Source organism: Chiloscyllium punctatum, chromosome 41 (assembly GCF_047496795.1).
Source record: "Chiloscyllium punctatum isolate Juve2018m chromosome 41, sChiPun1.3, whole genome shotgun sequence".
NCBI lineage: Eukaryota > Metazoa > Chordata > Chondrichthyes > Orectolobiformes > Hemiscylliidae > Chiloscyllium > Chiloscyllium punctatum.
This window is the reverse complement of record NC_092779.1, coordinates 49,305,091-49,330,625: the sequence shown is the minus strand read 5'-3', so window position 1 is coordinate 49,330,625 and position 25,535 is coordinate 49,305,091. Positions and strand designations below refer to the sequence as shown.

The window sequence follows — 25,535 nt, the reverse complement described above, 5'->3', positions numbered from 1 at the left end:
GCAGTGCTAACCACAAAGCCACCGCGCGACCCTTCAGACCAATAAATAGAATCAGGTCATCGTAGAGAGGATCTTACATCCAACATAGAAATAAACATGTTAAGGAGTTTGATTGGGCACTTAAACTGGTTCTGTACTCAAATTCTATACAAGGGGCAATCTGAATGTTATCTGGACAATTCTTCTCCTTGGGACAGATGAGCTATCCAATGAGTATTTACTGGAATGAAGCAAGTAACAAACTTAGGAACAGTGGAGAACCGACAGACCTCTGAGCACAGAGACAGTCCAAGTCAACCACATTCTACCATTCTTGCAAGTCTGAAGAGTACAGATTCAAGGAAGATAGTGAAATGTCCAGATTATTTATGGATAATGGTAAACACAATGTATAAATAAATCCATAACAACAATAACATGAGGGTAAAAGACTTGTATGGAGATGTTATATAAACAGGCTAATATTTGGTTGAGTGCAGTGGAGGAATGTAATTAGGACATGGGCGGACTAAAGGAGTTGATAGGAGACACACCTACCAATGTGAAATGTGGGTCATACTCGTGAACTCGTGCATAGCTCTTGTAATGCAAAAGCCCTCTGTTTACTCAACAGGACTCTTCCAATTGGACCAAAGAAGTGACAGTCGGCATGTGCACAATACCACTTCGGACTACACACATAAAACAAGGTTACGCGTCACGGTCAATGGTAAAACAAATTAAGTTTCTGTGATGATGGTAGAAGAGCTAGAAATTTTAGGGGCATAAAGAGGTGCACCCTAAGTACAATTCCTTTGAAGTACACGCGCGACAAACTCGTTCTCATCTCATCATATTGCTTGTGGAAACTGAAAATTGAGATTCCTAACAATAACTGAAAAAAAACTCAAGACTGGAAGGCGGGAAGAGATGATCCCAGGACCGGACCTGGAGCAGATGATGAATACAGCAAACATTCGGATGTGGAGTCTTCTTTGGTTCTGAATGAAACACCCCCACCCTTCCCTCTATTCTCCTCTATACTTAACATGCCTTGCATCAATTTCTAGAACGGTTCTATTGAAATTAAAATTACCCGCAGTGCTATGCAAAAGACCAGTGTTTATACGGATAGTATAATCACATTTGAAAATAAATGCGAAAAAAAAACCTTGTCTTGCCAGTGGGCTGTGGCAGCAATCTTTGGGTCAGGGTTGGGTTTTCTATCAACCCTCATTGTGTTGGACCTGAGGCCATTCGGGCATTTCCGTGCGGACCTGTTGCCTGTGTATTTTTTTCTCTCTCAGCAAACGAGTGCCTGATCCTCGGGTGTTTCCGTGCAACAGCCTGAAGGTCGGCGGATCGGAGCCGAGCTGAGCTCAACTCAAGTGGTTGAGCGAGTGGAGGTTTCGGGAATCTCCGCGGGGCCCTGACTTGACTGATTGAACGTACGCTCGTAACATGGCGGCGGTGGAGGTGCTGCTGAAGGGAGAGGAGGAGTGGAACATCTTTGGCTAAAATAAAAGAGAGAGAGAGAGAGAAAGGGAAAGAAACGCGAATTCCGCTGTTCTAATTTCTGCCGAGTAATGGACCCGTGGCTTTCTGCAACACGTGCGCACGAAGAACGTAAGAAAGATTTGCAACAGCAGGAGCAACCAAAGGAATAAGTTTATAGGACCGCCGGGGAGGGAAAGAGGAATAAAAGTCTGAAAATGTCGGATTCTAAGGTGAAAGTTGCAGTCAGGGTCCGGCCAATGAACCGGCGAGGTAAGGAGGAATTAAAATCAAGTTCAAGAAGCGGCGCGGTTCCCGGGAATGTTTTAAGAAATGGCCCGCACTCTTGTGCTTTTTTGTTGTTGTTGAAGTAACATTGTTAACAGTTGGGGAGATGGATAGACGGGAGTTGTGAGCTGTTTGGTAACATTGTGACTGATGTTCTACACAGAGCTGGAGCTCAATACCAAGTGCGTGGTGGAGATGGAAGAAAATCAGACTGTCCTTCATCCACCGCCTTGTCCCAACACGTCCAAGGCAGACAACAGGTAATAGCCACGGCTTTGCCAGATCAGTCTATTCCCACCGCAACCTTCCTCCTTATTCTCCCCCCCCCCCCCCCCCAGTGCCCAGTGAAAACAAAAACCTCAGTGCAAATAGTTTATTTCCCCCGATTTCTCTTTCATTATGCCGCCATGAGAATTAACGCCTTGAGCATGGTTTAAAATTGGAAACTGTGCACAACAAAAATCTGCTGTTCGCATTAAAAGAAAAGGGAGGGAGGAGGGGAGAGTGTCTCTGACGATCAGACTACAAACGGCGCCAGTAGCGACTTCTACTTGGTACGGTGCTGAGATTAGAGTCCGAGTCGGACAATCGGAATTTTATAAACAAGTTTAAATTAAAATTTGTTCAAAAGGCAGTCGTAACAAATATATATTAACTTGTTTCGATGGTTTCCCATCTTCTTGTTAAAAGAAGGAAAGATAATGTTGGCACGCACCCAATTTCTATGGTCTGTTGCGTTGGAATTTATTTTGGAAGAGAAATGGAAGATTGGGGGCGGGGAGAAGAGACTTTAGTGAGACGCTGCAAAGATTTCACGAGATGTGGCATTGCTGTTAAACAAACAATTGTAGAGAATGAATGGTGACTAGGACCGAAGCCTCATTTAAGTTTTAAAGTGGACATTAGATTATAGCAAATATAAAAAATATAAATATGCGGTTCGGGTTGTGCTTTGACTATTGAAAGACAATAGTATTCAATTTTTGGAAACTCAGGTGACAGTACAGACTGCCGTGCTGCTGGATCCGCTCTGTAGCCTCTCCCTATACGAAATTCCCGGTTTACCCACTCCTGTGTCAGATTTGCTGTAAACTGTTGGAGTAGCGTTTCCCCTTTTAGTCGCAGCTTTGGCTGGTCTGTTTTCAGAATCGGTATTTCTTTTTTTGGAGGGTAAAGATTAGTTATTGATTTATGTAAACCACCAAATTGAGTCACTTTTTTTCAATTGGCCTGTACGGGGAAGATGCGGAACTAACCTCCAACCAACCGCAGCGCAACCTTTCCTCCGATCAAACGAATCCCAGTCACTGAGATATAACTGTTTGAAAAGCAGGTGTGGTTTTCTGCTTCCAGTTTACTGATCGCTTTTCGCGGCGATTTCGTGCTACCCTGATTTACTTGATTTCTTTGTACATGATTGAGTGTTCGGGCGTTATTTGGCTGCTAAATGAACACTCAGTCGGAATGGTTTTAATCCGAGTTATTACATAGTTTCCATCGAAAGGGCTCTCGCATTGCAGGCGTGTTTGCAACATGTAGAATGCATTTGACTCTTGCAATCTGAGCATCTGTACTTGGAGTTATTTACAATATACGGGAGATCACACATTGCGTGGCTTTAATTAAGGGTTTGGATCGAGAATCTTGAGTACCAACCCGACTGTGAAAGTCTAATGTTTGTTTGTGTCTAACCCGCGTCACTCGCTGCTTTAACTATTTGCAGTACTCGCTATATTTCCATGGTTTTTAAATTTCAAATTCACATTGATGGAAAATTATCACCATTTTATATCTAATCATCTTTTAACACACTGCGGAATCCATGTGTAGCATTTAAATTTCAGCTGCTAATTGGAATTGAGTTGATGTAGTCAAAGAAATTGCTTTTTGTATTCAATTTGCAGCATTGTAGGTCAAACAATTCCTGCTTTCTTCCCTTTCCTCCCCCCCCCCCCCCCCAATGGTTGGACCAAATGGCACTGATGTGGTAAGTTGTGTCCAGTTTACGTTTTTGAGGTAGTACACAATCGATAGAAATGAAATTGAATTCCAAAGACGCTTTGAATAGCAGACAATGTCATGGCTCAGTAGTAGATGGCCACCCACAGAATCGTGGAGTAGTTTATGTGCCTACTCTAGCTTATTGTTTTTGATTCTTGAATTTCTTTGCAGTAAGCTCACAGGCAGTAGAAGCAACAGCAACTCAATCCATTTGGTATCTTAATGCTTTTGCTGTGGCAGTCATTTCTTTTGAGTATAACACAATTTTTGGATCTCTTGTATTGATTAATGGATTATTAATCATGCACTCTGGAACAAGGGATGTTTTCCTAATATCAGTTCCATGTTGACTTTTTCATTAATGCTCACTTGCATTCTTTCATTGTGTTTTGGGCTTTGCTTCTGTCTCTTCTCCCATCTCCCTAACTCCCTGAACTACTAAACTTGTGTTATTTTCTTTTACGTAGTGCTCTAAATTTCCAGCGTTTTCTGTTTTTATTGGTTCAGGGTGAGATTTATTACAAGCTTTTACATTTGTTATAGATAGTTATGTAATTTAGTTGGCTCACCCTTTGCTGTCTTTAGAGTCTGGACTGCATAATTTGAATTTCTGTAATCTCTTTCCATAGCTTATCCCATTACATTTGGATCCTGCTTGGTTGCATTTACACTGTTTCTAATACAAATGTTCAAAGGGGAACATTGATCTGCACAGAATGCAATAAAGTGTGTAAATCTCAGTCATTGCTTTCTGTGTTTTAAATTATTTTACCATTTTGCCCATTGTCTGGACATTGCAAATATGTCTGCTATTAGCTCCTGTACCTTTTATATAAGTCTCTTTTTAAATTAGATTTAATTATACCCTGTTTCCACCTTTTATATATCCTGTAGGCACTTTGTGTATTGCATTTTTTTGGTGTTAAATCTAATCATGTCTGCCTAATATGTATGTGAATTCTAGTACTTCTGCAAGTTATTAAGTGGATTTTGTATTTCTGTCATTTTGTCATCTCCAAATTCAACTAATTCATAGTTTTGGCATTTGGATCACTTATGTTCATTAGAAGTTCTAGCGATTCAAGCACTGTTACTTGTGTGATATTTAGTATTAGCACTAATGCAAAGATTTGGTTATGTTTTTGAAGCCAATGATTTAAAGTTTGACCCTGTATTTTTCGTGGGCTTTAGTTGTTTGCTTGATCTTTTGCAAGATCTCAGTATCATGCAAATGTTTGATCTCCCATCAACATGTATTATCTTTGTACTTGCCACTTAAAATGGCCACTTATTCCAACTGTATGGAATAAAAATAGTCATCTTTTCCCTGGCCCTCCTTTTTATAATATGCTCACTTCACAAAGATGAGCACATACCTTGCTACCAATTTACTAGCCACAAACATTGTCAGTAGAAGTTACTGAGTTTATCTTTGTGGGATTCAGAAGTGCTTGTAACAAGTTTGAGTAAGGCAGTTATTAATCTGTATCCCAGGAGGCTCAGTTCAAGTCCCACCTGTTCCAGGGGTGTATGATAACTCTTCTGATCAGGTTGACTGGGGGCGAAGACAAGGATATCCAGGCATGTATAATGCTTATCCTTATGGAACATTAAAAGTAGCAGCATTAATCAGAGATGCTATCCACTTTGCTTAGTCCAGTGAGTGAATGAAACATTTTTTTGATAGGTTATTCACTAGTCATTAAAACACTAAGAAAATATTGTGGCAAGGAAGGCCAATTACCAGTTTAGGACTTGGAACTCTGCCAATCTTCTAAATGTTGTGCTGTGAAATAACTTGTTTGCAAGAGAAAATATTGGAGCACACCTTAGCACAATTTAAAAAAAAATAATTTTTGTGTCCATGGAACATCCTTTCTTCACACCATGTAAATTCCACAGCTCAGTATCCAACTCCACTTGTTATGACTTCACAGGAGGTTATGATGAGTGCATTGTATAGTAGATTGCTACATTTGAAGACCTTGAGATTTCTGTCACACTTTGGCCAGCGACTGGGCACTAAGAAATGTGAGGACATGTTAACATAGTCCGAACTTGAATGTCGAATGGAACCTATGTATATTTTTCTCAGTGTTTCACCAAACATGTCAAGTTCCATGCATGTACGCTAAACCCATTCCTTTCTCACCAGCATCTCTCCTGACCATGACGTGACTTCTGATTTGTCACACTTTGTCCGATGTCCATTATCATTGAGCGGAAATCCTATTTGTAAATATTGGGAAGATCAAAGCCATTGTATTTGGACCACAGTAATGATACCATATCAATGAATAACTTCATTTCAATCTTAGCTAAGGGTAAGTCTGAACCAGACTGTTGGTAAACTTCGTATCCTGTTTGACCATGAGATAAACTGCCAGACTCTGATTCTTGGTATCTCGGAGACTTCCTGTATCTCCCATAGGAATATATTTAGCTTAATTGTTTATTTCATGTTCTCGCTGAAGCTCCTTTTACACCTTTTGATACCTCTAGATTTGACTAGTCATATCTTCTTTTGACTGATCTTTTATCTTGACCATCCTTAAACTTGAACTCACGTAAAATCCTGTAAATCTACTTGAATACTCATCCAAATCTCTGGACTTTGTCAGGGCCCTACAGCTGTTGGCCTCATAACAACCTTGCTCTAAATGTGGCCAAAAGACTGGCTTCCAGAGGTGAGAATGCACTGATTGTCCTTGACAGCAAAACAACATTTGGCCAAGGATGGCATCAAGGATTCTCAGCAAAAACTTGAAGTTGGTGGAAAATAGGGGAACAAACTCTAATGGTTGGAGTCATAAATAATACTATCTACAGAGATAGGTAGTTGGGTTTCTTGTGTCCGACCATCTTCAGCAACCTTAATGAATTGTCTTTACATACACCTGTAAGGTGTGAAGTTGGGATGTTCACTGCGCAGTACTCATGACAATTTACGACGTGTGTGCTAAGTAGTCTCCGCAGAGCACAGTTTTCTTCCATTGAGAGTTTTCTAGAGTTTTTTCATGTAGTGTAAGGACTACAAATGTTTTATTTGAAATGTTAACAGGAAAATGGAAGTTTGCACTTGTGTTGCAGAGAAAAATGACTTTTGCAACTTGAAGCAAAAGTAGAACTGTAATGTTCGCTCATTGGTTGCATGCGTTCGTAAATTTTGGAGTAGCTGAATTTAATAATTTTGAGACTAGCTGACACTAGGTGCTTTCTGGTTGGAAAAAATCCTGCTGATCAACAGCCTTTGGATTGATTATGAGCAATAGTTCATCGCAGAGTTGAGTGAAAGGAGCACTGGCACTCAGGTCTGCAAAAGCATGCAACCAAGACATGACTCTGACTCTTGCTTTGTGAGAATAGAAGAAAACTGGCACTAAAAGACTCTAAATAGAAGAACATTGATTCTAAGCACAATCCAACTGACCAGCAACCAAACTGAGGATCAATGTTGTTTTCAAAAACGTCAACAGCAAAAACCAATAGAACTGTGAACTGTCAACTGTCACTTTTGTTTTATCTGTTTGTGGTTCGGATTCTTGACCTACAGGCTTTTGTACTTTTTGCCCATATTTTCCATCCACAATATCTCTGCAAAGCTATCTTTCTTGTACAACCTATTTGTGGATGAACATGTACTTGTTTTGGGTATAAAGGGGGCACAGTTTGAGTTTACATGTTTGTAATTAATTCTGTTTTGCCACATGCTAAAGGACGGGTTTGTTATAATTTTTTTGTTTATTTAAGAAAACTGATGTGAGTTTCTTTTTTCTTAGTGGTCACAGTCAGGCAAATTTAATTATCTTTATGATTATAAAATTTATTCTTTCACACTTGTGATGAGCTTGATTTGCTTTGACTCTTCCTACTGCGATCATAACAGCAGGCTACTATTTTGCTTTTCAGTGGCTCCTTGTTTTCTCACTATCTCATTTGTTATATATTGCAGTCATGTTATGGGATGTTTAGACTCAGGTGGCACCAGAAGAAGTTATTAACATCCTAAATTTAGTGGAAGATGAATAATTATTCAGCCACCACACTCGTAGAAAGCATAGATTTCTTTAGATACCTGGTATTTAAATTGGCACAAAACTATATGCATATGTAAGCAACAAAAATTTCTTTCAAACCAACTGACGCACTTCTACATGCAAAGGGTAAACATCCTCTCCTGATTGGTAAGTTTGTAACTAAGGCATGTTCACAAAGGTGGAGTATTTCACATGGGTAGTTGGTGCCCTTTTTTTTTTGCATCTCCAGTGTAAATTGAACTGTTACATTGTTCATTTCAATAGCACCCTCCATTACTTTTCCCATGTAGTAGCTGTTGACCATATGACATCGCTGAGCAGGTTATGCCCTACTTCAAGAAACAGAAAATCGATAGCTAAGAAGTGGGCCACTTAACTTACTGTTCCTTCGCCAGCTGTTTGAAAGATCTTTCTTCTAGACACACTGCTTTTACTCTGTAGCTCTGCAAATTTATTTTGTATGCCCTTGAAATTTAAAAAATTACTTTTGAGTATGCTTCCAGCTTTCTTCAGGCTGTGATTTCCCAATCACGATGAGGCAATCTAATAGAAGTTCATAAAATGATGAGAGAGATGGATAGAGATAATGGTAGCTTTCTTCTCCCTAGGATGGGGGATTTCAAGATTAGGGGGCACATTTTTAAGATGAGAGGTGAGCGATTTTTAAAAAAAGACACGGGGGCAAATTTTTTAGAGGGTGGTTCACATGTGGAATGAACTTCCTGAGAAAGTGCTGGATGCAGGTACAATTACAACATTTAAAAGATATTTGGGTAGATGCATGATTGTAAAAGGTTTGGAGGGATATGGGCCAGGAGCAAGCAGATAGAACTCGTTTAGTTTGGGGTTCTGTTTGGCATGGACTGGTTGGACCGAAAGGTCTCTTTCCATGCTATATGACTCTGACTCCATGACTATGCCTCACTCCATCTTCAAAGAAAAACCCTTTACAGGCTGATAGATGTTTCTTTTTACAGATTGTCTTCAACTGTGTCCTTTGGATACCAAGTCTCTTAGCAATAGAAATACATTGCTCAAGGTAGTACTAGTCTGAGAATGCCCAATCTTGTCTTGGAACCTTATCAGACTTTGGTATGGTTAGTACTTGGTTGGGAGACTATTTGGGAACTCCAGGTGCAGTAGCTTCAAAAGGGGGAGATGGTGGTTTAGGACCAATGTCAATGGGCTGGTACGCTAGAAGCTATGAATGATGTTGTTTTAATGGGAATGTGTTCAAATATCATCCGGACAACTGGTGAAATTTAGTGTCGGTGTTGTGGTGCCATTGTTGTCATTTTATCCCTCCCAAACATACAGTGAAGAGTTTTTCTGGGACATCAAGCATAACTGAGCCTCCTGCTTAAGGGGCCCTCAACACCTAATGCGTTCCTCTTCAGATGCTGCAGAGATGTCTTTTTGTGTTGAGCATCAATGACTAATTCCACCTGTCCAGTGCACAGCTGTTATGATGAACAGTTTCTGTTTATGGCTTGGATGATCTTTCAGAAATTGCTGCCTTTTGTCTGGACTTGATCAGAGTTGCAACATGGTTGCCTTGCCCTGGAGTTGTGCCTGCATAAAAGTGGTTGCTTTCAGTGTGGTTTTAAACAGCTGTTGAAGGACAGGGCTTGAGATGTAGAGGTGATCTGACTTTGGATTTGTTGAATGGCAAATGAGTGAGTGAGATGATGCTAGAATAACTAGCCAAGAGGTTTGTCTGTCTGTGTTCAATTTATAGCCAGGCCCACCTGCAGCCTTGTGACTATGGTACACAGCCCTAAGAACACAGTAAGAGACAATTCAAGTGTACAGTGGACTTCTGCCAAAACTGTGTGCTGTCCATATGGAATTTGGCATTGGCCCTGCTGAACAAATCCTCTGTTGGGATTTGGCGTCCCACAATTTGAGCCATTTTGAGAAAATTCCATTCCTGCAGTTTAAAACATGATGAAATTTCCTGTATGGGCTATTGCTGCACACTGTCCACTTCCTTGCCCTTGTCCTCTCTCTGAATATGCTTTTGGCTTGATGTTCTACTTTCTAGCAGCAGAGATCCTCAGTAGGATGTTCGGTGTAAGGGAGTCCTTCCTCTTTCCATTGGGGATTTGAGGTGAAGGTTGTTGCATGTAACAATCCCAAGCGACCATAGTTTAGGTGGATTGCCAAGTCTTGTGTACTTTTCTTTTGCGAAAGGAAATGTTATTTAATTTTAAAATTGCAGCCCCTATTTACTTAAAGGGGCTACTTTAAAAAGTTTTGGTTGCTCTTCAGCCCCTTGGTCCTCGTCTATGGGCACTCCATATGTAAGGGGTGTGGCAGATCTCAGGACCTCCTTGGGCCTGTCCCTGTACCTCACTAAAGTGATCAGTATTTTCAGGCAGTGGATTATGGAGGGGACTGTGGCACTCGTTTGCCTGTTCTCTTTCCCAGATGGTACCATCTATCTTTGGGAATCTACAAGAGGGAGTATGTTGAAGACACTGTCACAGTGCATGATGTTTGTGATCAGTGGGCACCACAGGAGTTGGGGTATATCATCATCCTAAGCAATGACATTTGTTTTCATGTTGTCATCCTTTTCCTGCCTCAGTCGAAGTAAAATGCTCGGGCACAGTATAATTTTATCCCCTTCATCTTTATTCCGGGCCCTGGAGGGAGAGAGAGTGATCACCCATGTGCACAGGGACAGGAGTTCTCAGTCGTCTTTCTGGAGCAGCAGTTTCTTAATGAGTTATGTAGTCATTTTTCAGGGAGGAGCATCCAGAAAAGACAACATATTGATTGGGTGACCATTACAATCAGCGAGTGTCAACAGTAAAGATTTAAGCCTTCTGCTGTTACACAATGAATGTTCTTAACCTTAACTGGCTTCACGTAATGAATACTTATCACCTTGTTAAACTGACCTTATGTACTGAATGTCTCCAATATTGTTAAGTGGCTCGGCATAATGAATGCTTTCCACCTTGTTACCTATTACCCTTGTCTCAGCACCCCATTATTAACTGTAAGTTCTTAACTGATCTGAGCCATACTCAGCTGAACCTCTTGAATTGAATTTATCATCACGTATACCAAGGCACAGTGAAAAGTTTTGTCTTGCGAGCAATGCAGGCAGATAACATAGTTAAGTAGCATATATAAGTAAGTAATAGGTAAACAGCAGCAAAAACAAAAACACAGGTACAGGCAAATGTTAAAAATTTGAGTCCATTCAGTATTCCAATAACTGTAGGGTACAAGCTGTTTCAAAACCAGCTGATGCATGTGTTCAGGTTTCTGTACCTTCTTCCCGATGGTTGAGGTTGTAGAAAAACATTGCCAGGTTGGGATGGATCTTTGAGAATGCTGGTGGCCTTTCATTGACAGCTGGAGTGGTAGATGGGAGATTGGCCTTTGTGATTGTCTGGGCTGAGTTCACCACTCTGTTTAACAGTCTCCAATCTTGAATGGTACAGTTGCCATACCAGGTAGTGATACATTCAAACAGAATGCTCTCAATGGTGCACCTATAAAAGTTGGCAAGGATATTCGCCATTGTGCCAAATTTCCTCAGCTGCCTGAGGAAGAGGAGACGTTGTTGGGCCTTTTGTAACCAGTGCATCCACATGGAGAGTTGAAGAAAGCTTGTTGTGAATGACCACTCCCAGGAGCTTGACATTCTCCACTTGTTCAACCTCTGTGCTGTTAGTTTGCAGGGGGACGTGAGTAACATCCCGCCGGAAGTCAATAATGAGTTCCTTGGTTTTGCTGGCATTGAGAGCTAGGTTGTTCTCAGTGGGCCATTTTTTCAGGTCTTCCACCTCCAGTTGGTAATCTGTTTCATCTCCATCTGAGATTTGACTGACTATTATGGTGTCATCAGCGAGCTTGTAAATGGCATTAGTCTGGTATTTGATGATGCAGTCATGGGTGTACAGTAAGTACAGTAGGGGGCTGAGTATGCCCCCCTGGGGACAGCTCCAGTGTTGAGTGTTAGTGAGGATGAAATATTGTCACTAATCTTCACTGATTGTGGCCTGTGGGTCAGGAAACTGAGGATCCAGTTGCAGAGAGTATGGCTTAGTCCGAGATCACTAAGTTTAGTAATCAGTCTCAAGGGGAAAATAGTGTTGAAGGCTGGACTGTAGTCAATGAGTAGGATTCTTACGTAGCTGTTCTTGGTGTCAAGATGTTCTAGGGTGGAGTAAAGGGGATGTGGTATGGCATTTGATGTGGATCTGTTGGTCCGATAGGCAAATTGGAGTGGGTTAAGAGTAGTGGGGAGCCTGGAGTTGATTAATGCCATGACCAGCATTTCAAAGCACTTTATGGCCACTGGGCGGTAGTCATTGTGACATGCTGCATGAACTGTCTTAGGCGCAGGGATGACGTTGGCCCTGTTGACTCAGGCAGAGACAGTGGCCTGCTGCAAGAAGAGGTTGAAGATCTCTTGTTTCACAAAACTCAACTTAGCTCTTTTCCCTACTTGCTTGTACCCAGTACACGTTCTCAGTTTGATAAGTACTTGTCATTGTTTAGTAAGCTTGTGCAGATGTTTTGATCATTTGTTACTGTGGCCCACCAGAGTTTGAAATGTGTGTTCATCTCGCAGAAAGGAGGCTCATTTATTGATTTAATTTGAGTAAAATATCTTTCTTGAAAGCACCACAATTTTGGACAATAATTTCTATTATTTCACCTTCTAAGTGAAGTACATGAAATATATAATTCCAAAACCAATAATCTTAATACTGAGTATTTTAGGAACATAGGGCTCAGGACCAGGAATTGACCCTTTAGGCATGGTCCATCACTTAATAACATTGTGGCTGATCTGATTGTGTTTTCAACTCTGGTTTCCTGTCTGTTCCCTCTTCCCTTAAAATAATAGCTAACTCCGCCTTGAATAAATGAAATGATCCTACCTGCATTGCTTTCTGAAGAAGAGGTCCACTGAATAAAAATTATCACCACCTTAAGCGAGACTTTTTTTATTCTTAAACTGTGTCGTCTGCTTTTATATTCACCCGACAATAAATCCACATGTCATTTGCATTCTTTTTCGCTTGCTGTACCTGCATCCTAATGTTTGTAATGTATTAGAATATTGCTTTTCTATTATCTACCAAAATAGTCAACTTTCCATTTTTACACACAACCCTCAATCTACCAAATGTTTGCCCACTCATTTCACCTACTTATATCCACTTGGTGACTCGACTCCTCTCGGCAACTTAATTTCCTACCTATCATAGTGTCATTGGAAAATTTAGCTGCCATACTTTTAGTCCCTCGATCCAAGTCATTGATGTAGAACTTAGATAGTTGATGTCCCACACTTATTGCAATGGTACTGTTCAAGTTTATTGCTTGCCAAGCAGCTAACTATTCCTTTGTCTAAGTAAATGTGTTACCCCATGTCATGTGTTCTTATCTTGTAGAATAACGTTTTGAGGCAACTTATCAAATGCATTTGGAAAATCAAGTGCACTATGCCTAACTTTTTTTTTGCTTTTATATACTTGCTTGTTACTTCCTCTAAATCTCAAATACATTGGTTAAACTTAGTTTCCCATCCAGAAACATTGTTGATCATGACTGATCCCATTATGATTTTGCGTATCCTGCCCAGAGCTTCCTTACTAAATGGTTCCAGCAGTTTCTCCATGACAGCTGTTAGGCTGAAATTTTCCTGTTTTCTGCTTCCATTTTGAGTAAAGGTGTTACATTTGCTGTTCTCTGATCTGCCAGGTCCCTCCCAGAATCAAAGGAATTTTGGAACATTCCTTCCTGCTCTGAGGTACTTGCATTGTCTGTTCAGATGGTGGTTTTCAAAAGGTTTTGAAGTGAAGAACTCTTTTCAGATAGCGGTGATCAAACACCCCTCCCATGCAAAATGTTCTTAATGCCAATAGTAAAGAAGTCCTGCGTGTAAGGAGTATTTTAATAATGGTTTTAAGAAAACAGTTAGTTATTTACCCACATTTGTGAAGTGGGTGTGTCTGTTTCTCATGGTAGAGTCCCTCATTGTGCATTTTCCTTTTGTGTAGTGGCTATACCTTCTGGCTTCTATTTAATGTTATTTAGCTGACCACCTAATATTGATCTGTTTTATACAAGAATTTCATTTTTTTTGAATAGAACTATTACTGTTGAGTATTTCAAACATTGAATATAAAAAAATCACTGACTCAGCCCCTATCATCTGATGTGCTTAGCTGCTTCTAAGTGTCAGAAACTACTGTGCAATACCCTGTTTACATTCCCGGAGATTTGAGCAAAAATCTAATTGAATAAATATGGGGTCAAGATTGTTAACTCTAAGCTGGTTAATTGAAGAGGGGGAAGAGAGATTGAGCAGCTGATCAGAAAATTACTAAAAAGTTTTTCACCTACTCAGTAGTGCCGTTCAGCACTTCAGTAGAGTGGATCCCTCAACACGTGAATCGGTTGGTATGAATGGCTTGAATGGAAGCTAATTCGATTACAAATGGGATTTTGAAGTACAGTAAGGAAATCTATCGCATGTTTCTTTTGAGCTTCTCTGTCGAAAGATGTTGGGCCTTGTGATTTAAAAAAAAATTGGATTTACTCAAAAAAAAAAATCAAGTGTTAACTGCGAGTAGAGTTTTGTTTGAGAACAATATTCATTTTAGAAAACTGGATAGTTGACAATACTGGTGATGAAGGGCTTTTGCCCGAAACGTCGATTTTGCTGCTCGTTGGATGCTGCCTGAACTGCTGTGCTCTTCCAGCACCACTAATCCAATACTGGTGAGCTCATACTTAATGAAAAATTCCACAAAATCTGTTCAAAAGATACTCAAGGAGTTAATGTATTTCCATTCAGTACAAACTTTGCATCAACTCTCTCGTGGAATTTTATATCAGCTGCCTGTACCTGTTGTGTTCTGTTATATTTGAATTTCACCTTTATGTTACCCAGTTTCATGGAGGGAAGATTATTTTTAGTATTTACCAACAAGGAAGAACATTAATATAGACTGCATAGGAATAGCACTATTTTGGACTTGGAAATTTTTGTACTTCATCAAATTTTAACCTCCCTTTCAAAATCATTTTGGGGATGGGAAGTAGCATCAAAAGCAGAGGACTTAAAGCAGGGTATTTCCTGATCATCTTTAACTATTGTTTGAGGTGCAGCTTTGGACATGTAACTATTGTGGTATTGTTTGGTTAATATAAGCCATTGGCATTTTTCCATTGGTGTTTGTTTAATTTGTTTCATAGATGAGCAACACTAGAGCAGATTTTTGTTGTTTCTTTGCCCTTGTGTTTGTGAAGCTAGCTTTTTATACTCATGGATGAGTCACAATTATAAAAATATTCCCTACATGTCAGGCTAAGTGAGCCTGAGTGTATATTTGGATTGGCAATAAATGGATGTCAATTGCCTGCAGTAGATCATTTTAAAAATGACTGTGAAAACTAAGTTTATGTAAATTAAAACTACAATATTCCTAATTTGAAATATAACATTTTCTTGGCAATTAAATATGAGCTATTAGTTGCATGTTGTATTAAGTGGAGAAAATGCCACTTAGAAAAAAATGGAGTCTTGCTATTGTACTTTGTGACAACATAATTGTATGTGACATTGTAAAAGTATTTGTTTATTTATTTAGTTTAATCATTTTATTCCTCTGTTTATTAACACACCCAAAATTTTCTGATAATGAATATTGTTTTATTCAAAAAAAAGTTTTTGTATTTTTTTGATTTTGTTCACTTGACCCCCATGGTGTTTGCATTTCTTGCACTGGTTGTTTCCTGTGACTGTATGTTTCAGTATATTTCCACCAATCAATTGAAGTAAATTACAAAATCAAGTTGTTTTATCCCTTTTGTGTATTAATATACCAGTGAGTGGTCATGCTGTACATGGATTTGTGAAAATTAACATAACCTGTCACACAGTGTTTATGTTGAACTGGATTTCATCAAAATGAGAGAAACTTTGGACATTCTGAAGGAAAATATTATGAGCTTTGCTCACCAGTTCCCACAACAGCTGCATTAGTTTTGACCATATCACTATTTCCATAACTTCAAAAAAAAACCCAGAGACAGTTTGCATAACCTATCACTTATTGTATATTATGGATTTTTACATTAGTCGGGCACCTAGAAAGCATGTAGAGAGAGAATTGTTGTTTGTCCTATTTATGGTATAGACTGTATGGTTTATTTTGTTTTATTTCATCTATGTTTAAGTTTGAAATAGTACCATGCAAGTTTTTCTGTGTCTGAAATCTATTTAGTTAATAAATTTATTATATTCACTTGTGGAGTGTGGGTGTCGCTGGTTGGGCCAGCCTTTGTTGCCTTTGAGAAGGTAGTGGTGAGTAGTTGTCTTGAATTGCTGTAGAGCGTGGTATAGAAAGACTAACTTTGCCATTTAGGGAGGGCTTTGCAGGACTTTGATTCAACAATAACAAAGTCATTGATGTATTTTCAAGTTAGGTTGGTGAGTAGCTTGGAGGGGAATTTGCAGGTGTTGGTGTTCCTATCCGCTGCAGTTCTCCTTCTCAATTGTAATGGTTGTGGGTTTGTAAAGTGCTGTCTAAGGATCTTTCACTTTCTGCAGTGCATCTTATAGGTGCTACATTCTGGTGCTGCCATGCGTCTGTGGTGGAGGGAGGGATGTTTGTGAATGTGTCAATCAAGAGGTCTGCTTTGTCCTGGATGGTATCCAGATGCTTAAGAGTTGTTGAAGCTGCACCCATCAGGCAATTGGGAAGTATTCCATCATACTCCTGACTTGTGCCTTGCAAATAGTGGAGGACAAGCTTTGGGAGTCAGGAGGTGAGTGACTTTGTACAATATGTGAAGTTGCTCCTGAGAAAAGGGAGAAGCCAGTTAAATTTATTCACAGTAGATTATCTATGAGTGAGGAATTAAGTGATAGTCTTCAACCATTAAGGTTTGAAGCTGAAAACATTTAAACATAGCTTCTTCCCAGAGAGATCCTACAGCTATCACATTTTCCAGACTGGGAATTCCAGCCCAATTTAAATGCACCAAGGTGTTAAAGGAAGGGATTTTCTGGTGAGTACTGTTTAAGAGGTGCCCTTGAGTAGCATACCAAGGTGATGTTGTTTGGAAAGGTGTGTTTTTGGAACTCATGAGAATATTTGACCAGTTATTTCAAAATCTTTTACATTTGCGTTTGATGTAGTCTAGTTTATTCTCTTTTTATCTTCATTCCTTCTGCTTTAATAAAATTGTGGTTTAATGTTAAAACAAAATCTGCGACATTGCATGCTTGAGTTTGTGAGAGATCTCACGCTAAAATCAAAATAAAAAGAAAATGATCTACCAAGCCTGATTTCAGACTGATTTACTTCTCAAATAATAACTCCTTGTATTCTGGGTGTTCACTGTGTCAATTTTGCAACTACTTTACTTTGAGTAATCCGTTGTAGTTGCAGTGGAGGAGATGACCATTCAAATAGTTTTAAGATTTTTCTGGCATGAGCTTTGAAAGCATGCAGTTGGTTTTGGTATTGATCTTTATATGCTCAATGTTTGAAACTGTGTTAATACCTAATCTCGACGTAAATGTTCTTTACGAATACAACATTGACAATGGAAGAAAGAGTTTTTATTATTGTTTCATAATTTGGTTGAAATTGTAACATGTTTCATTTTGTTCTCCTGATCAACCCACCCTGATTCTTCACGCTCTGACCATTACATTTCAAGTTAGAGTAGGGATCATCCTGAAATGATCCAATACGTTTCAATACCAGTCACTTTTCTCCCATCACTTTAGTTTCCTTCAATCAGATTGCTGCTCTGCTGATAGATTGGATGGCTATCACTAAGTTTGATCATAGTTCATTGCCCCTCTTTATTGCCTTTGAAAAAGTATGGGACTTCAAATTCTGAATGTCAAATTTTCTTCCAGCTCTCACTGACAAAATTTAAGGCATCTTATGTATTTTTGCCAGCACCAATTCCATCAGTGTTTCTGTTAGCCTGCTCAGGCATTTGCACAGTCTTTCTTGAAGTGACCTGAGTATCTAATATCTGGTCAGTCACTGAGACTACTCCTATGCATGTGGTAGTTAGAGACTCTTTAAGATTTTTTTCATCGATCAAAATAGTTTGTATTGATTACTTTGCCCTTCAGTTGCCAGATTGGTCTGTATTCACTTTTTAAACTATAAATTTACACTAGTTCTTTTCATCCCTGCAACAGTTAAGAATCTTGATCATTCTGGATTATCCCATTACTTGTAAGTTTCAAGTTCAATGAAATCTGTAATTTTATGAATGATCCAAACCAGATAATTTATTTAATGAAAGCTAACAATCACATCTGCAACATTTCAAGCTACTCAACCTTCCATTTTAATAAAGTGTCCTGCAAAGTATGTTTAGATTCATGGCTAGGTCGTCATCGTCGTCGTCGTCGTCGTCATCATCATCAAAAAAATAACCTGCAGATAGTGTTTTTGAGTAGTGAAGACCCATAATTATTTTCAGAATTGAAGAGAGCTTATTAAAGGAAGGAATGTTGGGGAAATGTCACTAACCCATGACTTTGCTCGTGTTTCAGACTGTCCAGACCCCCTCGAGGGAAAATTTGAAATGTTTGTCAAGCTGCTTTCACTTGTGTTTGCAAACCCCATAGGTTGAGATGCTGAGTAGTAAAATGATAAATAGAAGTCATAAGTTCTGATTCAGGATGCAGGAGCAAATTACTGCAGATGTTGGAATCTGTACTGAAAACAAAAAATGCTGGAATTCGCAGTGGATCAGGCAATACCTGACTCTGATGAAGAGTCCTTTAGACTCAGCACCAACTTGCTGTCTCACCACAGATGCTGTCTGACCCACTGCGATTTCCAGTGTTTTGTTTTCAGTGAAGTTCTGATTCAGCCTTGTTCCAAGGATATTAATGAGTTTATAGGATAGGCCAGTAGAGATGCAGTGGGGAACATTTAAGGGGATAGTCCAGAAAGTGTAAAATAGATAAACCTCAACAAGTTTAAAAACATTTCGAAGAGTGGGACCCTCCCTTTTGTGATCAAATTTTAAAAAAAGACAAATAATTGTGCAAAGGTGAGTTTTAATTCAGAAGTTTGGCTAGAATATAAAAAGGAAATAATTACTATAAGATTAATAAAGACGGAAAAATTAGAGTAAGAAATAAAGTTAACCAAAATTAATAAACAGAGGAAAAGTTTCTTCAAATATTTTTAAAGAAAAGTGAACAAAGTAAGTGCTGGTCTTATAGAAAATGAGTCTAAGGAGTTAGTTATGGAGGTTAAAGTGATAGGAGGATGAATTGAACAGATATTATGTTGGTCTCACTAAACAGGAATCCAGTATCAAACTGGAAATAGCTCTAAATCAGGAATTGAAAGCAAGGGAGGAATTCAAAATCTCAGTTACCAGAGGAGAAAGTACCGAGTACATTTGTGCAACTGAGAGTTGCTAAGTTCCTAGTCCTGATGGATTTCATCTTAGGGACTTAAAAGAAGTACCTCGTGAGAGAGTTGATTAATTGATTTTAATTTCCACAACTGACTAGATTCAGGCAAAGTGCCTTTTATATTAGAAAATTACATACCTAATATACCTTTTCATTCGAAAATGGAGAGTGTCAGAAAACCGGAAAACATGGGCCAGTTAGCAGAACATCTGTCATAGGGGAAATATTGGAAGTTTTTATTAAAGACATTACAACATGGCACTCTGGGAAGTTCAGGATAATCGCGCAGAGGCAATATGGTTTTGTCAAAGGGAAATTGTGTTTAAATTATTGGAGTTCATTGAACAAGTAATTTATGCTGTGGATAAAGGTGACCAGTAGACGTATTGTACTTGATAAGGTGCCACATCAAACTTAATTGTGGAAAATAAAAGCTCATGATTTAGGGGGTAACATATTGGCACGGGCAAAAATTTTAGCCAGTTAACAGGAAGCAGGGAGTAGGAATACGTGGGTCTTTTTCAGGCTGGCAGAATGTCATGAGTGGTGTGCCACAGGGGTTGGTGCAGGGTCTTTTTTTTTCAATGTATATAAATGATCTGGATGAAGGGACCGAAGGCATGGTAGCTACATTTGCAAATGACCCAAATATGGGGAGGAAAATGAGTTGAGAACAAGACAGAAGCTACAAAGGGTTATAGATTATGTGAGTTGACAAAAGATCTGGCAAATCGATTACAATGTAGGAAAATATGAAATTGTTCATTTTTTGGCACAAAGAATTAAAAAAAATATCTAAATGGTAATAACTCTGAAGCATAGAGATTTGCATGTCCTAGAGCAAGAATTGCAGAAGGTTAGTATGCAGGTACAACCAGCAATCACAAAACTAATAATATTATGGCTTGCTGCGTGAGGAATTGAATGCAAGAATAGGAAGGTTCTGCTTCAATTATACATTGATTGCTTCAGAAATACTGTGTACATCATATGTATAGAAAGATGTAAATGTGTTGAAAGCATCTCTCAGTTGGTTTGCTTGACTAATACCCGGAATGAGTGGACTAGTTTAAGAGGAATGCTCAGACAATCTAGCACTGACACGCTGGAGTTTAGAAGTGTAAAAGGTGACTTAATTGAAACATCTGGGCCTGAGGGGTCTTGACTAGGTGTATGCCGAAAGGATGTCTTCTCTTGTGGGAGAATCTTCAGTTACAGATTATAGTATTAACAATGATTTGGAGACTCCGGTGTTGGACAGGGGTGTACAAAATTAAAAATCACACATCAGGTTACAGTCGAACAGGTTTATTTGGAATCACTAGCTTTCGGAGCACTGCTCCTTCATTCTCCACAACCAGCTGATGAAGAAGCAGCACTCTGAAAGTTAGTGCTTCCAAGTAAACCTGTTGGATTATAACCTGGTGTTGTGAGATTTTTAGCCTTAACAATAGAGTTGCTCATTACACAGATGAAGAAATGTTGAGGTTTGAGTCTTTAAGAAGCAGTGGATGCTGAATCCTTAATGATTCTTGATTACAAAGGGGGGTGAAGTTTACTGGAGGTTTGCGGAAATGTCGAGTTAAGATTAAAACCAAATCTGCCATGGTCGTATTAAATGGTAAGAGCACGTTTGAAGGACTGAGTGACGTACCCTTGCTTTTTTTTTTGTACGACCATTCATACTCTTGCTTGTAAGAGCCGCCTTTACATTAACAATGGATGCTACCTCAATCCTCTTTTAAACAGTCCATCATAGTACTGTTTCCCCGTGTCTCTGCTACTATCTCCATTCTTTTCTGTAACATCTGGAAGAGCTTGTCACCTAGGCTATTCACCTAATTGTGCTACTGAGGTTTTGGGGAGCAGTCATTATCAACTTTAAAATAGGCCGCCAGATGTTTGTGCCTGCACAAATGTTTCATCCTTCCTTTATCGCTGTTTTGGTCATGTGGGAATTCTTGCTCATTTATATTGTCTTTCTGTCTCCTGGTAGGCAAAACTCTGCCTGGAGTGCATGAATTTCAATACTATATCCTGTCATGTATGCTGGTGTTTCTAAATCTATAGCTCAATCTTAGCCAGAGGGGAATAACATTTTTTTTCACACTAGAATCTCTTAAAACGAAGTGCATTTGCAGTGTGGAAACACCTTGCTACGATCATCTCTCAAATTCAGTACAGTTACGAGGTTTCCCTCAATTTTTTTTAAAGTAATGGATGATCATTTTGAGAAACATTGGCACCACTGAGAGGAAATTAAATTTCCTAAACATAAATTGCTTTAGTTACAGCATGGAGAGAAGCCAAGTCCTGAACACAAAACAGCTAGGAAGTTTAGTTGACTATTTGGATGCCTGTTGGGACTGACCAAATTATTTTTAAACCTCCTGTTTGTTCTTCAAAATAAATTGCAGCTAGACGACATTATGTCGATGTGACTGCCGATTTTTAACTGTTGTTTTTTTTTGTTAATTTGTATTGACAGCTGCATTTATTTATTTATCCATCCATCCATATTTCTCACTAAATAATAATTCACCTCTTCTCACTTTTGTGTTATGACATTTGGCAAGAAAGTAATACATGGTAATGTTTAAGTTAACAAGGAGTAGAATAGAAACAGATTTGGTTTTCATAATTGAGGGATTTAGAATAAAAGAACAAAGCTTTGATTAAATGGAAGAATTAGGATAAAAAGGGAAGGTAATAATTTCTTCTATATCAAGGATTAGGAGACCACAAAGTGTACTTCCAGAGTACCTGATTGAAGCTATATCACAAATTTAAGAATAGGATAATTAGGTAGATAGTTGAAGGAAAGAGGAATAAAAAATGTGATGGAGACAAAGCAATCATATCGATTATAGAATTGATGAATAGCACCAAGATGATCATTTCTGTGGATCATTGAAATCATCACTGACTAAATTGTGTACTGAGTTTCTTTTGTATATGCCCTATAAGATTGTTTACTTTCCACCGTGCCTTGTTAGCTGAAAATAATTCTCTCCTTTTGTTTGTCTGACGTCCAGTACTAGAAATTTTATCCCATTTGAATACTGGGAGAACTAAAGGTATTGATTTTGTTCTGTACCTGCCGAGCACTGTTCACTCGCTACTGACTCTGTTCCTTCCCCTAGCACTGTCTGAAGTTGAACATAGTAGTTCATCCTGATACCACTTCTGGCCACCATGAAAGCCATTTATTTCCACTTCTGTTAAATTGCCTGAGCCAGCCCCTGTTTTAGCTCTGTTGCTGAAGCCCTCAGTCATACCTCTTCCATCTCCAGACTTGGCAATTTCAATGCACTGTTGGTCATCCACCCATTTTCCACCTTCCAACAATTCAGATTCATCCAAAATTTGTTGAGCATGTTTTAAGTCCTACTCATGTATCACTTGCTTTCTGACTTCCAGTGACCACTGGTCGAGTATTTCCTGGATTTTAAAATTCTCGTTTTTGTTGTCTAATATCCCCACATCACCACATCTCTCCCTATCTCTGTGTAACCTTCCACAACCATTAGGATATCATGATGCATTTGTACAGGATATTGGTGAGGCCACTTTTTGGAGTACTGTGTACAGTTCGGGTTGCCCTGCTATTAGCAAAGTTATTAAATTGGGCAGGATTCAGAAAAGGTTAACCAGAATGTTGCCCAAACTGAAGGTTTTGAGTTATAAGGATATGCTGGATAGGCTGGGACTTCTTTCATTGGAGTGTCAGAGGTTGAACGGTAATCTTTTATCGAGGTTTATAAAATGATGAGGGGGCACAGATAAGTTGAGTAGCAGAGGTCTTTTCCCTGGCGTAGGGGAGTTCAAACCAAGAGAGCATATTTTTAAAGTGAAAGAAGAAAGCTTTAAAAAGGACCCGAGGGGCAACTATTTTTCTCTCAGTGGTTTGTCTGTGGAATGAACTGTCAGAGGAAGTGGATTGAATTGAATGATTTATTGTCACTTGTATTTAGCAAATAAATAGTGAAAAGTGTAATATGTCGCCATGTTCCAGCATTTTGAATTACAGAAGATTTTAAGATGTAACTAAAAACAGATTTCTTTCTCTATTCTTGGCTCTGTGGAATCCTGGTGCATGCCAGGAGTTTTGCTCCGGGACTATTGGCCTGCTACCGGAAGCACCACACAATGCCTACGACATAGCCACTCCTGTTGATCCACCAGGTGTACCAATTCGGACCGACTGTATTGTTGCAGCTGAAACGCAATGTCCCAATTCCAGTGCCGATGGAAAGGCTGCCCTGCCATCACCACCATCTTGAAGGCTGGTGCGAACGCCTTATGTCTGGTGCTGATAGCCCACTGGCGTCAAAGTTGTCATGCTCTGGTGCCATCTCTTGCTGCTGGGCCCACATTCACTCCTATTGCAAGCCCTCTGAGAGCTTGCTGTCCTCTCAGTGAGCTCTTTATTCCCAAGGAGCTGACTCCTGTCACAGCTGCACCTGCTCGGGAGGCCGGGCTGGCTCTCACCTTGCCGAATATGCCAAAAAGCCCTTTTAAAGAGGGGGGAAGAAAGGAAAAGTAAGTAGCAAAAGTAGGAGTGAAAAGGAAAAATTACCAGTCAATGCTGATGGAAGCGGACAAGCCCAAGGGTCATGATCTTGGATGCAGCGTTGCTACTGTGCCATCTTGATAAGCGTCCACCGTGTGCAAATAATTGCAACATTTTAAGAGACATTCGGACATATAATGAATAGGAAAGGGGGCCAAATACAGGGAGGTGGGACCAGTTTAATTTGGGAATCTTGGTCAGCATGGATGAGTTGGGCGGGTTTGTTTCGCTGTATAATTTTGAATCTGTAACCTCGTTGTGACTTGGATGATGTGCTAAAGTTCAATAACTAAAGTGTGACAGAAAAACTATAATGAATAGATGGTGTATGTACTTTATGCAGGACTTCAGGAACAAAGTTCTGTGATCCATTGGGTATGGAATGGGAGGTGAGGATGTAAATATGATGTTTCATTTACCATTTACCTGTTCCCACCAAATGGGGAAGTACCAGGTGCCTCTTGAGGTCCTTAAGAGGCCAGTTAGTGACCTCTTTGTGCCATTGCTTGGACTTCAGTCTAAAGTGTCACCTGGCAGACTGGTGGTCAGGCAAAGGAAGTGTCTGTTTTCAGCTCCACCTGCCCATTGCAGGCCTGTCTCCTATAATGATACTAGCTTATCTTTATCCTCCCTTTCCTTGCTTTAGCCTACCAGCCATTTGTTGTGTGGTACCTCTAGAGGCTGGACATCCTCTGTAATGGGGGCAGAAGCCTGGTCTCCACCCAATTAAAGGTGACCACCTGCTTGTAGAGTGAGTTGATGAAACAAAGGCAGGCTGACCGCATCCATTATACTGATGATGATGGCCCTAGGATAAAGGTCTGCTCCATGTTTCTGTATGCAATTTATTTTGATTAAAAACCACAAGATGCGAATGCTGTAAATCAGAAACAAAAACAGAAGTTGCTGGAAAAGCTCAGCAGGTATGGCAGTTTGTGAAGGGAAATCTGTTAATGTTTCTGGCCTTGAGGCAGCTCAGACCTGCTGAGCTTTTCCAGCAACTTGTTTTTGTTTGTTTTACTTTTAACTTGCCTGCACTTGAGAATGCTGGGAGCATATAAATTCTATCTGTGCATGAAACAGCATTCAGGTGTATGAGTTGCACAGATCTCAAAATGCAGATACACATTTTGCAGTAGCCATCAATAGAACACTTCTACAACAACAGCTATTGTCCTATTACTATTAAAGCCAGTTTTAAATTGCACTTGGTATCCCAGCCTCCCACTGTGCTGGGTTCTAGCAAGGTTAGATTTGTCAATGTGCTTTCATGGGATTTGGTGGTTGCTGTCTAGTTGTTGTTAAAAGTCAACCACGTTTGAATTGATCTGCAGTTGCATATTGGCCAAACCAGATGAGGAGAGCAGATTTCTTTCCCTCTGGCCTTGGTGATTTTACATCAAGCAGCAGTGGCCCATGTGGTCGTTATCAGGCTAGCTGTTTTCATTCCAGATTTTTAATTGAATACAAATTTCATAATCTGCCATGGGATGTGAAACCATGTTTCCAGAACATTAGTCAGGGGTTCTGGGTCACAAATTCAGAGAAATTGCCAACATATTGCCATTTCTGCTGCAGAATCAGTGGTTGAGAAGCATCTTTGAACCATAAACCTACAGCAAGAGAAAGGTCACATGGCCCATCATGTCTGTATCAGTTGAAAAACAAACCATCCAGTCGAATCCTACTTGGAGCAGTTCCATCGTAACCTGCACAT

General features: G+C 39.5%; 1 protein-coding gene across 7 annotated transcripts in view; it reads left to right on the top strand.

The window, feature by feature from the left end:
- The first annotated feature begins 1,345 nt into the window (after positions 1–1,345).
- kif13a (kinesin family member 13A) overlaps positions 1,346–25,535 on the top strand; it is a 319,077-nt gene continuing 294,887 nt past the window's right edge. For 4 of the 7 annotated variants that reach the window (XM_072560889.1, XM_072560887.1, XM_072560888.1 and 1 more), the window contains exons 1-2: positions 1,346–1,746; positions 1,925–2,021. In XM_072560889.1, the coding sequence (XP_072416990.1) occupies positions 1,692–1,746; positions 1,925–2,021 (152 nt within the window). In that variant the 5' untranslated portion in view covers positions 1,346–1,691. The remainder of the gene's footprint in view (positions 1,747–1,924; positions 2,022–25,535) is intronic. The other 3 variants (XM_072560892.1, XM_072560891.1, XM_072560890.1) reach the window with 1 other exon arrangement.